General features: G+C 39.2%; 1 protein-coding gene across 2 annotated transcripts; it reads right to left on the bottom strand.

Moving 5' to 3' along the window:
- Positions 1-214: 214 nt before the first annotated feature.
- On the bottom strand, positions 215-14,664 carry LOC105014483 (retinal dehydrogenase 1). Of its 2 annotated transcripts, XM_020052399.2 has the most exons (15): positions 14,469-14,662; positions 14,191-14,333; positions 9,827-9,963; positions 8,846-8,950; positions 8,203-8,343; positions 7,654-7,783; positions 7,278-7,339; positions 6,878-7,006; positions 6,533-6,646; positions 6,204-6,306; positions 5,108-5,292; positions 2,048-2,212; positions 1,787-1,944; positions 1,482-1,556; positions 215-1,138 (listed from the first exon to the last, which is right to left on the bottom strand). In XM_020052399.2, exons 2-15 carry the CDS (start codon positions 14,246-14,248, stop codon positions 1,066-1,068), a joined length of 1,635 nt encoding a protein of 544 aa, XP_019907958.1. In that variant the 5' UTR covers positions 14,249-14,333; positions 14,469-14,662; the 3' UTR covers positions 215-1,065. The 2 variants fall into 2 exon arrangements, 1 of the variants encoding a protein (XP_019907958.1); XR_002197623.2 differs by having other exon boundaries at positions 1,122-1,138; positions 1,752-1,944; positions 14,191-14,664.
- Between the last annotated feature and the right edge of the window lie 207 nt (positions 14,665-14,871).

Genomic DNA, 14,871 nt, shown 5'->3' with positions numbered 1-14,871 from the left:
CTGGTTGACATGAATAAGTGCGTTGGCTAAATTATTAATATATTTATGTAGGCTACTGATGATCTGTATCTGAAAAGAAATCTTCAGTAGCTTATTTCAACCTGAAATCTTTTGTAAATGTAAATACTTTGTAAGATGTCCTTTTATTATTTTTTTTTCTATTACAACCAATAAAATAATACTAAGTGTATCATATGATATCAATGAACATCTGTCTGATATATCAGCTTTTATATGGTTACTTACAAGAGTTACACAGAAACAAACACATTTACCTAAAGAGACATTAACAATAACAACAAAGTGGACAAAACAAACACACTTTGAACCAATCAGTAGGGGTTTTAAATGGTTCTCAATCTATGGACTGTTTTTCTCTTTCTATTACAACAAGTACTATGTTAGTTACAACATATTTCAATGAATATACCTGTTAGATATATCATGTTTTATATGCTTACTTATGGGAGATTAACGCGAACACTTGGCATTTGGTTGGCATTTACAGAAATATGGTCATTATGCATTAACAATAACAACAACAAATTGGGGAAAACATATGCACAATGCACAACTAACAAATCGTACTGAATTGGTCTTTTAAAATGGATCACATGCATCCCATTTCTGTTCACCAATTGGTCTTTTAGCCAGTCAGATAAAAATACCTAATGTGAGATTATCTAATGACAGACCAAACACTGAACAAATATCATTTGGGTTGCCTGTGTAAACGCATCTATAAAATGTACTTATTAAGATGATTCCAATCAAACTCAAACTGGACCACAACACACGATCTATGATTCCAACTGATGACAACGTTCACCAATTGTGCATGCATTCATCGGTAACAAACTTGTATTTGACTAAGTGCTCTCATCTCTAATGGTTATGATAATTCTGAGAAAACTTGAGCATTGTGAGAGTTGTTTTGCAGTCCAAAATCTCCATGTCTGTTGGCATACGATAGTCATTGCAGAGAATTCTCAGTTTGTCCATGGAGAATGACGGTGGAGAACTTGGAGAACGTCCTCCTAGCGCATGGGAAAGGGTCAACAGGTCTTAAGAGTTCTTCTGTGAGATTTTGATGGTTACAGCCTTGACTTCTGTGTACTCCTGGAGGGCATACTCCCCTCTGAAACCAAGAAACATGGTACAACAAATAATGAAACTCGGGTAGGTTTCACACCTAGCTTCAAACCCTGTACTGTTTTCCTGCCTTAGTCCAGTCAATTTGGGAAGGGAAGGATGCTTAAATCACACCTGGGTGTGCATCAAATAACCACACTCTTGTCCACTTGAATGAGGTGGTCTTGGGCCTATTCCAAATTAACCCTGGCATGGTTATTGTTAAATATATGCCCAATGAGTGAAAGACATTTCTGACCATACGTTTTTTCTTTTACAAAATTAGGTCTAATAGAATTTGGACAGCATGAAAACCTATCATACTGAATATGAATGGAAAAATTACTCACAGTTCCCTTCCATTTCCGGACATCTTAAATCCTCCAAAGGGACACTGGGAACTCATGGCATTGTAGCAGTTCACCCTGTGATAAAAAGGAAATGAACACCCACGATGAAATTACTGTTCTAGATTTTGGTGAACTTGATATTCTATAAATAATAATTACCATGTAACCTGTTGTGATAAACAAAAGTTTCCTGTCAAATAAGCCATACAAATAATAATTATGTATTGTATTTGCACAAGTCTGTGTTCTTTGACAGAAAGAATACGTAACTGAACTGGTGAAAAGCAAAGGTATACGATATATACCATACGGTGCCAGCCTGTAGTGCTGAGGACACGGTGAGGGCTTTGTCAATGTCGTTGGTAAAGACTCCCGCTGCAAGGCCATAATGGGTGGTGTTGGCTCTTTGAATAACCTCCTTAACGCTGTAGAAACGCATGATCTGCTGCACCGGTCCAAAGATCTGAGGAAGGGAGGGAGAAGGTCTTGATCCGGTGCATACTGACGAGTGTGAGATGTGTGTATGAGACACATTATGTTGTGTGTGTGTGTGTGTGTGTGTTTACCTCTTCTTTAGCAATACGCATGTTGTCAGTGACGTTGGAAAAGACAGTGGGTTGGATAAAAAGGCTCCTCTGGTCCCACGGTCCCCCTCCACACTCCAGAGTGGCCCCTTCCCTCTTCCCACTCTCAATCAGTTCCAGGATCTTATCAAACTGCTTCTGATCTATCTGAACATCCGATGGGAGAGCATCCAACAGTCATCCATCGCCACACCACCTCAGTCTGTCATTCTACATGTGGTCATTAGAAAATCTCACAGAGTCCAATGACTAACTGAGGTATAATAGTGATTGAAATGACAGATTATGCACATATAAACCACATTTTACACATCCATCCCAAAATGGTAGGTTTGCTATTCACTGAAGTTAGCCTGGTAGTTATGGCATCTGACTAGTAACCAAATCTTTCTTAAATTGAATCCCATGCTGGCCAGGGGGGGAAAAACATTTTCTCAGAGCATAACAGTTAACTAAAATATGTAAAACACTTCAGATAAGAGCTTCTGTTATTGTTTTCAATCAAACAATTTAGGTCAGGGTTATACTCAAGGTCAGGAATCTGAATGGATTCAACTGGGCAGCAACAGGTAGTGCCAAGGTCATTTTTAGAGACATTTTTATGTTCAGGATTAATTTCTGTAATACTACTAGAAACAGAAACTGCTTGAATAACAAGATCAGAGCTAACAGCAAGGTCTGTTTTAATTTGGAGAGATGGCTATCGCTATGTTTACCCAGAAGTAGTACTGCTCTTAGTAGATACAGTATTGTCGCAATGAGGGACCCATATTTGGTTTGAATAATTTTTGAGAGATTACTAAAGCATTGTGATTTGTTTCACATCTCAATGGCCAGAAGGTGCAGGACAATGGGCTTTGTGTACTAAACCAAAAAATGATGTCAGATAGTTAGTGAAATCTGAAAGATGAATCAGTTTTTTTTCATTTTGTATGGGGGCTTCTGGATGACATTGACTGTGATATTCTTAAAAGACTATAGAACAACAGCTTGTTTTATAAAATTAGAGAAATATATATTTTTTAATGGTTTTAGTCAGTTTGTGACTAGTTGTGGTTGTCCTTGATTGATAGGGCCTTTGGAAATGTATAGGACCATGGGATGTCTTTGTGCGATGTTCTAATCAGCAAATATCTTGATAAAAACGTGTCACATTTGTTCCTCTTTCTGACAGCCTACAACTCCAGTGCGGTGGTATTTCTGCCACTGCACTGGAGTTGGCCTAGCCCCTCCCCCTCCCCTAGTCCCTCCCCATCTCCTAGTCCCTCCCCGTCCCCTAGTCCCTCCCAAGCGTGCCGCACAAGCCCTGAAAAGTGAAGCCAAAACGTCTCGATCGCCCCCTGGTGAGTGGTCCCAGTTTGGTCATGAACCCCGCCCTCCCCATGTTATTCAATGGGACGTGAGATCAACTAAACAATTAAATTACCCTTCAAATATATTTTTTCCGAAGCTGGTTTCTGTCATTTACTGTAGTTTGTATCACGCTAATGTAAATTCAAGAGTTTGTTTTTAAAATAAGTTTGTTTTTAGTTAGTTATTTAATGCTCTAAAAACGGTGGTGTGACGTCGTGATTCACAGCTGTGATTGACAGCTATCTGAGCCGAGGAGCCACTGAATCTTCGGAGGACTGAGGAGATTGGAACTTTACATTTAATCTCTAAATTTCTATAATTGATATAATTTCACACGGACATAATGGGTTGTTCTGCAGTACATTGTGCTAACCGATCTGGCATTTCCAATCGATCTTTGAATTTTTTTCGGTAAGTTACATTTATAAGCTATTTAATTAGTAAATAAATGTAATGGGCTAGCTAACGTTAGCTAAAAGACAACAAGCCTCGTTAATAGCCATGTTAATAGCTAGCAGGTGATCGTTAGCTAGAAGTTACAAATTATTTTTGTATTAGGCCTATTCTAAATTAAGGTTAAACATGATGTAAGTTAGGCTATAACATATCGTCTAGGTTTAACAAGCAAAGGTTGTACTGTACTTGGACTTGCGATTGATTACGGTATGCGCATTCTGCGAGGGAGAGTGAGGGCGGGGCACAGGGGTGGCGCCGTTGATTTCGCGGCTTTACGGCTTTACTTCCTTCTCGCTACTGCGCATAACTACTGCGCAGAACTGGTCCCAAGATCGCTATCTGCGCAGACGCAAGTCCAAGATGTCCGCGCCGTATCAGGACACTGGTGGCTTCATTTTTCACCAATGGAAAAGAGCGAAAGGGCGTCGTCCATTATATATACAGTCTATGGTCCCTCCCCATCCCCTAGTCCCTCCCCTAGGTGAGTTTTGAAAACATCCTGGTAGACTCTGTGCCAGCTTGATAGCTAATTTATTTACATTACACAACACAAGGGGTGATATTGAAAAATACATGTTTGAACCGGAGTAGGCTAGGACTGTAATGGATTTGATAGACAGTATTAGCTGTATAATGGGATATTCCAACTGCAGCTAATTTCTTCTGATGATATCCTGGTTAAAAACATTCAAATATGGACTGAAGAATTAATTTACTAATTGCAGTAGGACTGGAACAGTTGTATCAGGACCAACAAGCCCAATAAGTAAGTATACTATTGTTTATTTTTGCTTTTGCTTCTTGCTAAACAAAAGCAGTGGCTGTGGGAATTAACTTACTGATTCTTTTTGCTAGGTTAAGAAGCTAAGATCTTGGCAAACAATCTACAGTTCTGTAAAATGTCTACTAGTTTAAATAAAGGAGGGAGGTAGTTTCTAGATTAGGTATGAAGGCTGGAACCTGCTGTATTTTATGAACAGACAAATACAGAGGAAGTATTTGTCTGTTCATTAACAGTACTGTAGAGCATTAAATATGTGAGCTATGGTGAACTTCCCCTTTAAACCGCGGTGTACTTCAGTCAACAACAGCCTGTGCTGCAATTCCAGGGCACTTTTGTCATGCAGACATCCCTGTGGGACCAAACCCCATAACCTGTTGCAAGCAGTCATCTGAATGTTATGGACCATACATCATTGTTATCTCATTGTTCATAATGCCAGGTTACATTACCTGTGGCCCTTGGTCAACTCCTGGAACCAGTGGGTTTCCCAAAACCTTGTTCCGGGCCTTCTCTGCACTACGACGGACAAACTCCTCATAGATAGAGTCCTCCACAAACACCCTGGAGCCTGCCAGACAGCACTGGCCCTGGTTAAAGAAAAGACCACTATGGGCCTGCTCCACTGCATACTCCACTACAACACACAGTACACCCACACATACACACACACACACGCATAAGCATATATAAGCATTCAGATCCGTTATCCAGTACTTCATAGAAACAAATTTGGCAACATTCACAGCTTTGAATTTTCTTCAGTATGCCTGTATCAGCATTTAACAACTGGATTTCTCCCATTCTCCCGTTTCTTCAAGGACCTCTATGTAATTTGTTCAATTTTTTCTTCCGTCTGACTTGACCAGTCTTCCAGTTCCTGTAATGCTGTATGCCTTTTACCTCGAAGTGGCTTCAGTCTGGTTACTTTACCATGTAGGCCGAATTGATGGTACCGCAGAGAAACTCTGATGCTCTATTGGATTGACCACTGGCTTATTGTTCACCTCCCTGACCAAGCCCCATCTTGCCCGGTTGCTCGGTTTGGCCAGTTGGCCAGATCTTGGTAGAGCCTGTGTGGTTCTAAACTTCTTCCATTTCACAAAGATGGAGGTCACCGTTTTCCTGGGACCTTTCAATGTTTTAGCGTTTTTTTTTCTAACCTTATCTATGCCTTGACAAAAGTCTTGACATTCTACAAATCCATGGAGTTCATGGCACATGACACATATTCACAGTCAAAACACATGAATTGACACAGTCATAGTTAAGATGTTTGTGGAGGAAGACACTCACAGTCACAGTCTGTAAAGACAATATATACAGGAAGACACTCACAGTCACAGTCTGTAAAGACAATATATACAGGAAGACACTCACAGTCACAGTCTGTAAAGACAATATATACAGGAAGACACTCACAGTCACAGTCTGTAAAGACAATATATACAGGAAGACACTCACAGTCACAGTCTGTAAAGACAATATATACAGGAAGACACTTACAGTCACAGTCTGTAAAGACAATATATACAGGAAGACACTTACAGTCACAGTCTGCAAAGACAATATTGGGGTTCTTGCCGCCCAGCTCCAGAGTGACACGTTTTAGGTTGCTTTCACCTGCAGCCTGCTGGATGAGTTTCCCTACCTGGCAACCACCACGGGAGGAAAGTTCAATCAGTGAACTGTTAAATATTACTGTCACCAAAACCTCATCCAATATGGTAACCATTCTCACCAAGCCGGAGGGCTCTGGGACAATGATTTAGAAGACGGGACAGATTAGCTCAGGAAGAAGATCGTTAACTAACATTTGGGCACATCGAGTAATTTGTCACCACTGAAAGTGAACAGGGCCTTCTCTGAATACGTACAGCGGTTGATCCAGTGAAGGCTATTTTGTCAATGTCCATGTGATGAGCAATGGCACTGCCTGCTGTCGGACCATATCCTGGCAGCACGTTCACCACACCAGGGGGAAAACCAGCCTGAATATGCAAGCATAAACACACTAAATGAAGCAAGTGCCATGTTTTTCCAAAGCAGTCGGCATAGGCTTGTTGTCACTCGTTACTTATCAAGAGGTTTAGGGCGAGTAATCTTTTTCAAGCTGTACACATCCTCACGGTAATGTGTGGTGACAACACCTCCAAAGTATTAGTGGTTTACACACAGTATTTGTGCATGCGTTTATATCTGTTTGCAAGTAAGTTGCCTACCTCTTTGATAAGGTGGGCCATGTGCAGTGCCGTGAGGGGTGTTTGTTCTGCTGGTTTAATGATTATAGTGTTTCCACAGCACAGAGCTGGAGCAATCTTCCAGGCAAACATCATCACCGGGAAATTCCACTGCAGTTAGATGAGAAAAATGACAAATGACAAATGAGGAACAACAAACACACATCCAAACAAACATCATGTTCTCATCAGTTTTCAAGACTATGCTTTTTGTTTTCAAGGAACTATTTTCCTGAACTGCCCTGAACCTGAACCATAAAACGAACCCTTACCCTAACTTTAACATTAACCTACCCTAACCTAACCTCAATACTGACACACACACACACACACACACACACACATACACACACACACACACACACACAGGGATAGTACTTACAGGAATGATTTGTCCACACACCCCTATGGGTTCATGGCGTGTGTAGGTGAAATACTCTCCGTCTAAAAACAATGACATGCACAGGAATTTGGACAACTTGTATGTTTTTGTATCATTTGAAAGTTCAACTTTCAACTTCATATCATTCACTGGTCTTTGATAGTTTTTTTTTGTCAGGGGAGGGGGAGGCAAAATAAATAATAAACAAAAACAGGTGATAGGAAAAAAGAAATCAGAGGTGATGCAATGTTCTATTGTATGATATTCTTAATTAGAGATATCTGATCCAGCTGCCAAGAAAAAAATTGCTAATTTCAATGTACAGGACTTCATATTTGTGAGAAGGTAGCAGTTAAGCGTAAAAGGATAAACTCACCCACAGGAATGGTTTTGCCTTGTATCTTATCGGCCCATCCTCCGTAATAGCGCAGGGTTTTAATGGTGGCCAAAAGATCCACAAAGTACGCCATGAGGAAGACTTTCCCAGAATCAAGGGCCTCCAGCGTCTGAGTGCATAACAGGGGAACATGCTTTTTAGGAACTCCGGAACAACATCAAGAGGTTCGCAGACATTGGGCCAATGCTAGTGTAAGACATGCAGAAAACATACCACCCTCGCAGAACAAGAATCTGCATGCATCTGTGTGCGTGTGAGTGCGTGTGTGTGTGAATATGTGCGTGCATGTGAGTATGTGCGTGCGTTTGAGTATGTGCGTACGTGTATGAGTATGTGCATCTGTGTGAGTATTTGTGTGGGTGTATGTGCGTGTGAGTATGTGCGTGTGTGTGAGTATGTGCGTGTGTGAGAATGTGCGTGCATGTGTGAGTATGTGCATTCGTGTGTGAGTATGTGCATGCGTGTGAGTATGTGCATGCGTGTGAGTATGTGCGTACGTGTGAGTATGTGCGTGCGGGTTTTCCTCACCGCCAGTTGTAAGCGGTCTCTCTCGACCAGGTCAGCGAGCCTGGTGAGCAGTTGCCCTCTGTCAGACGCGTCCATGCATCGCCATGGAGACCCTAGCTGGAAGGCTGCCCTTGCACTCCAAACCGCCTTGTCCACGTCCTCCTGGGGATGAAAGGAAAGACACGCATGCATGCACACGACACACAAAAGCGCACAGTCAAAAGCACGTGGTCAAAAGCACGCAGTCAAAAGCACCCAAATAGATACAGAAGCATGCACGCACACACACATTTCACATTTTACTATCCTTGAAGGAAACCCAAACAATATTTCCACTAACCTCAACCTTAATTCCTAACACTTTTAACTTTATAACTTTTGAACTCAACCTCATGTATAACTTGAAAATATAATTTATCCCGGTAAGGACCATCAGTATGTCACAAAAAGGTAAATTGTCCTTTCCTTACATTACATTTTGTTCCTCACAACACGGAAATTGATTAGTAGATGCTCTTACTCAGAGCAATACATTTTCTTCCCTGGGAATTTAACCCCAAACCCTGCCCTTGCAAGCACCATGCTCCAATAACTGTACCCACACACCACGTAGACAAAGAATCCCACTAAAATGATTGGCTGACTAGTAGACATGGACACTCACGGTGTCGGCCTCCTCTACTTCACACAGCAGGTCTCCAGTAGCAGGGTTGTGAACCTGCATCTTCCGTCCGCTGCATGACTCATGCCACTCATTATCAATGAATATCTGGCGGCAAGACAGATGATTTTATGAATATGCCAAGCAGAGTCACACAGCCAGCAGAGAGGTAGTTGAGGAGTGAGAGGTAGTTGAGGAGTGAGAGGTAGTTGAGGAGTGAGAGGTTGTTGAGGAGTGAGAGGTTGTTGAGTGAGAGATTGTTGAGGGGTGAGAGGTTGTTGAAGAGTGAGATATTATTGAGTAGTGAGAGATTGTTGAGTGAGAGGTTGTTGAAGAGTGAGAGATTATTGAGGAGTGAGAGATTATTGAGGAGTGAGAGATTATTGAGGAGTGAAAGATTATTGAGGAGTGAGAGGTTATTGAGGAGTGAGAGATTACTGAGGAGAGATTATTGACGAGTGAGAGGTTGTTGAGGAGTGGGAGGTTATTTTGGTGTTAAAGGTTATGGTGGTGTTAAAGGTTATTGTGGTGTTAAAGGTTATGGTGGTTTTAAAGGTTATTGTGGTGTAAAAGGTTATTGTGGTGTTAAAGGTTATTGTGGTGTTAAAGGTTATTGTGGTGTTAAAGGTTATGGTGGTGTTAAAGGTTATTGTATAGAGCTGAGTATCTATATCCAAAGGAAAACTGGGATAGCTTGCTAATTATATTACATCTCCAATGAACATGCACCGGTACCTAGAATGAAATATGTTATTACAGAGTAAATAATATGCACAAGAACAAAATGTTCTTTATCACAGAGACATCAAAGACATCAAAGACTTTTAGACCAGAACACCAAACACTTTTAAATCAATGATCGCATAGTTGATTATTGTACCAAAGCAACCTAAAGTCTTGTGAATGCAAACAAAAAGCAAAAGAGAATACGTAGCCTACACAAACACTACCACGTAATTATCCTTAAAGATTGTTATATCTGACCTTAGTGTACTGGACCTCCAGGTCAGGGATGGGCATGGGAATAGTCTGCCTGGACTCTGTGTCACCATGATCCAGATTAAGGTCCATGTGGTACTGACCATTTTCTGGCTGGGAGCTCATGTTGGTCTGTTTTCCCACTGGAAGTGTATAAGGTGAAATTGTATAACACCAGGTTGAACACATTCACCTCTCTGCTCCCTCCCCGTACTCCCCTTTCAATGTTGCTAATATGCTACGGCTAAGAGTTGTTCTTAGGCACACATTAACACTTTTTTGGCAATATACCAGAAACTCTCGAGATGCCTTACTGCTATTATAAACCAGTTATCAATGCAATTATTGCCGTACAAAGGGAGAAACTATTTACAGTCTTAAATGCCTCGGCAATGCAAGATTTATTTAGTAAATATTTATATACATAACCTTACCAATTGAATGTTCATAGATTACCAACTGAAAATATGTACATAATTTTTTAACCAACAGACTACATTTTACCAAAACAATGTTCTCTGTAACAGTCTCATAATGATTTTTTGACTCTGAATAAAAATTTGCTCTGTATAAAAAAGTAGCAATGGACACTTACAAACCATGTTGTGTGTCATTCTAATGAGTCCCATAAAACAGACAGGACAAACCTTGAAGAAGACTTGTGAGCCGCAACACATTGTTAATGTTTTTTTAATCATTGCCATGAAATAGCCGCTAAAATAAGAGGTTTCCCACTAGAGAGTACCTTGCATTTTTTATGTTTTTCATTTGATGTTGCCTACACAATTGATTTGGAACAAAGCTTATTCGAAAAAGTGTTTACAAAACTCTGTGAGTGTCTGCTGAATGCTGTTTTTCTAGACATTAATGACATTTGTGTTTTCAAAGACTTATCTGTAAAATCTAAATGTTTTTTAGCGAGACACTAATATGATGCCAGAATCTCAGTTGAGATTTTCACAAATAGAATATTATTACATTTATGGGCTAATACAGTAGCAGGACAAATTCAGCGTTTCTTCAAAGAGTTTTTAAATAGTTTTTCCACACATGCAATTTGATTCCATATCTTAGCTTACTCTAAGTAAATTCCATGACAGACAATTACATTCCTTAGATAATATGATTTTTTATAAACTATAAATGTTAACAAATGATGATAAAGTTACCCAAATAAATGTTGCCCAAATAAATATTTTTCTATGTAGTATCATCCCTATTAAAAAATATACCAAGCTGAAAATTTTGCCAAATGAGTACTAGGCATGTTGGACAATGCAGCCGACTGATTGATCTACAAATGACTATGCATTGAAAATAATGACTCTTTATTACTGTATTTGCAGATCAGTCAAGTCAGTGACAATTCACCGACGATTCATAATGGCTCTGATGTTCTCAAACACAGCCATTAGCATCAACCACTGCCTCACACTGAGGGTTGAGGTCGCAACTGGCACCATAGAGTCGGGGATGGTGGGCTGGACCCATAATTCTGATCTCATCTCATTAGGCTACTGAGGGAACTTGGGGACAGCAGGCCCATGTTAATTATAACACCCAATGAAGCGAATCAGAGGGAAAACACTGATTTATATAAGAATGTATGTATATATATATGGTCCATATGTATACCATATACAGTATATGTATATATAGTAACATTTTCAACAATTTGTTAGTTGAATTTATCCACCATCATTGTCATTTCTCTTAATCAGACTGCTCTTTTGGGATTATCAAGAATTTTAACAAAGACAATCATGGTCTTGAAGTAAACTTGCATTGAAATCACGTAATTTGTCTGAAAGAGATACTGACATTGTGTTCTTACTTGTTTTACAATGTAAGCTGACACATTATCATTTACAGCAACAATCCACAGGAGGATATTTACAGAAGGGAGGTAGGGAGATGAATGAGCCCAATGGAACAATTATGCCAGGACATTAGAGTTAAAAGCCCTAAAATAAGATTAGTAACACTGAACCAAGATAGCCCACAAGCTATCATCACCAATGGAAGGCTTATGAATCTGAGTTGGCAGAACCTGAATAATGAGGTGAGCAGAGCCAAGCTAGGTCTGAAAAGATCCTTTTGGGCATTCGCCTAATCAAGCATGGTTCTGTTAAGGAATATCTACTGTAAAGTGTACATGTGCAATAACTCAATAACCCCTGCAATCCATTAAAAAAAATATATATATATATATTTAAGAAATGTCTTAGAAATGTCAGCTCTGTTCATAACAAATTCTACAGAAATTCAATATGATGTTATATTTTTTTAATTCATTTTAAAAATGAGCATTACGTCACCCAATTCCAACTTGTTCTATATGCTTCCACTGGCCAAAGAGTGGGCTTCTTCTTATCATGGGGAGTTGAGATGACCACCTGAAGACAGCACCCTACATAAGGCAATGTTCCCTTCAGTGCCCTGGGGCATTGGTATAAGAAACTTTAGATCAGAAGGAATTGTCCCTTCAGGATGACTACCCGCAGTGTCTGGCTTCCCACCAAGGGACTGACCAATACCAACACTGTTAACTTTCAAAAGAAAGCCAGCAGTGGGTTAATAATAATAATAATAATAATAATAATAATAATAAATGGTAAAATATTTTTTCTCAATTGCATGCATATTTTTTATTACAGTCAAAGAAGCAATAATAGAAAAACATTGATTGAATACTTCAATACATTTCCAGAATGTCTGGTCATTTTTTTCTACTTTGTGCCTGGGTTGCATATCATTGATCCACTTTTGCAAAACATTTTATGCAATTGTTGTCAATGTACCCAAAATTCACTACAAATTATTTTGTTTGCAGAACATCTGTGTATTGTTTTCATCTTTCCTGCAGTGAAAACTACTGCACAGATATATGAATGGCTTTATCGGTAGTAAACAGAATAGGATAGCGAAAGATCCAAGAAAAATACACAACTGTCTCACATAAAAAAAAAATCTACAATATTGTGGACATGCAGAGGATTAATGATTTGTTTATCTTGTTCTTCCTTTTTACATATGTATTTTTATACTTGTAATTTTTGATTATTTATCCATTTGTCAATGTGTTATATTGTGCTCTTGCCATGAAACACCTTTGGCCAAGTCACCATTGAAAGACATATGTGATTAAATGACAGTGAAATAAACAAAAGGAATATAAAGTTGGATTTGCAGTTATCATCTAAAACATTATGACCTTCAATTAGTTTTGTTTTGGGGTGGATTAAGACCTACAGTATACATCTATTTGAGTTTTCTTTGTTGTATTTCTTTTAATTATAATAGGGATTGTGTTTCCTTTTACTAGCAGCCCAGCATTTGTATTAAATGTAAAGATTTGGATTGTGATGATACCAATTAATGAAACCTAAACACATCTTGAAAAAGTATTCTATATTTTGTGTATGAAATTGTTTGGTAAATTATGTATTAAAGGATTGCTTCATAATTCTGCACCCATTCATCTTTGTATGAGCTGATGTACTGGGATTTAAAAAAAGGCACACTATTGAGAACATCTTTTAGTAAATTAGCAAAATAGTTCCAATAAATAATTTTTGAGAATAATGGTAACATAGTACATGCCATTATGCAGGCCCATGTATATAAAGCAACACACATTTACACGTGCATACATGATATGCGTGGCTGAATCCTACCCACATTTCTGCCGTTACGGCATGCACTACCAACTGAGCATACAACACTAGAAGATGTTACGTTTCCCCCAAAAACAAATCAATACCTTTCAAATGTGATTGTATTAGTGACCCAGAAATGAACAGCCAGTTACATTTGTAACATTTTCAATTGAAACAATAGTATATTGAAATAATAGTTAATTTAATCAGTCATAGATGAGGCAACATATTGACAATCTGGTCGTATGAACTTTGTAATAATAAAAATGTCAATCAAATGTATTTTATGAAGCTTCTTTTCCATCAGCAAGTATCACTGTGCTTAGTTGTCACAAAGTGCTTAATTCAAATAGATTCAAATAGTGATGCATTTTGAAGATTACCTGACAAAGAAATAAATTAATTTTATTTTGTCTATTAAATGTTATAGATATTGTTTTATAACAAGCTTTTCTATTATAATTGTGTTGTCTATGCATTAAATCAAAATTATTTTTGAATCCTAACATGACACCTATACCATAATTATGATATTAGAAATACAGATTCATTATTTAAATAGCAAATAAGAAATTCTTCCAAGAATATTGTAAATGTATGACAATGTAATGAATCTTGACTAGCATACGCAGAACGTGATAAACAAATAAGACCAGATGCAACGGACGCCCACCTTAGCTTGGCTGTCTTACCTGAGCTTGGCTGTCTTACCTGTGCATGCAGATGGTGCACCTGCAGATTGAATGCTCTCAACTCCAATCACTGGCATGTCTTCTACTCTCCTCCCTGCAGCCACCAATTTGGGCAGAAGTACCCAATGCAGACCCACAACCCGTCTTATATAGTTTCCCTCACTGTTAAAAAAGCCAAACTTCTTATTAGGACCAACCGAGAACGAAGTTGTCGCACCCACCAGGGACCCACGCCTTTGGGCCCACAAGCTAATCACCGTTCAAACAGAACCAATCCTTATTTTCCACTTTACGCACCGCACTTATTGGGCATTGGCTGCAAGGCAGGCTCGCACACCGCTCAGTTTCCATGACCGTGAAACGCAGCTTGTCTTTCCCTGTCACCTTTCTATTGGTCCAATCCACTTATTTCTGCCAAAAGGGACATTTGGAAAAGGGACCGGTTTAACACCACTTTGAGGTATTGCACGCCCGCGTAGAAGGCAGTAAACGTAATAATTGGGAAGATGTTAGCTTTGATAAAGGGGCCCCCTGCTGGCCTGCTGTCTCCCAGGAACAATACCGCTGCATAACTGTGTCTGGTGCGCCCCTATTTTGGTGTAGCCTGTCTGGAAAGACACAAAGTCCTTTGAGAATTACCCCTGGGCTTGGACAACATAACCTTCGTAATTAACCCTTGTTAAATATTGAAAAGCACTGC

The sequence above is a fragment of the Esox lucius genome, chromosome 13, assembly GCF_011004845.1.
Source record: "Esox lucius isolate fEsoLuc1 chromosome 13, fEsoLuc1.pri, whole genome shotgun sequence".
NCBI classification, from domain to species: Eukaryota; Metazoa; Chordata; class Actinopteri; order Esociformes; family Esocidae; genus Esox; species Esox lucius.
Note: the sequence above shows the minus strand (reverse complement) of the source record. Positions and strands in the feature narration are given on the sequence as shown.

Excerpts from the sequence above, each read along its gene's own strand:
- LOC105014483 (XM_020052399.2), bottom strand. The coding sequence starts at position 14,248 with ATGCCAGTGATTGGAGTTGAGAGCATTCAATCTGCAGGTGCACCATCT. Across the intron at positions 9,964-14,190 it reads TGCACCATCTGCATGCACAG|TGGGAAAACAGACCAACATG; the intron begins GTAAGACAGCCA and ends ATACACTTCCAG. Across the intron at positions 6,307-6,532 it reads CCTTCACTGGATCAACCGCT|GTAGGGAAACTCATCCAGCA; the intron begins GTACGTATTCAG and ends GGTGGTTGCCAG.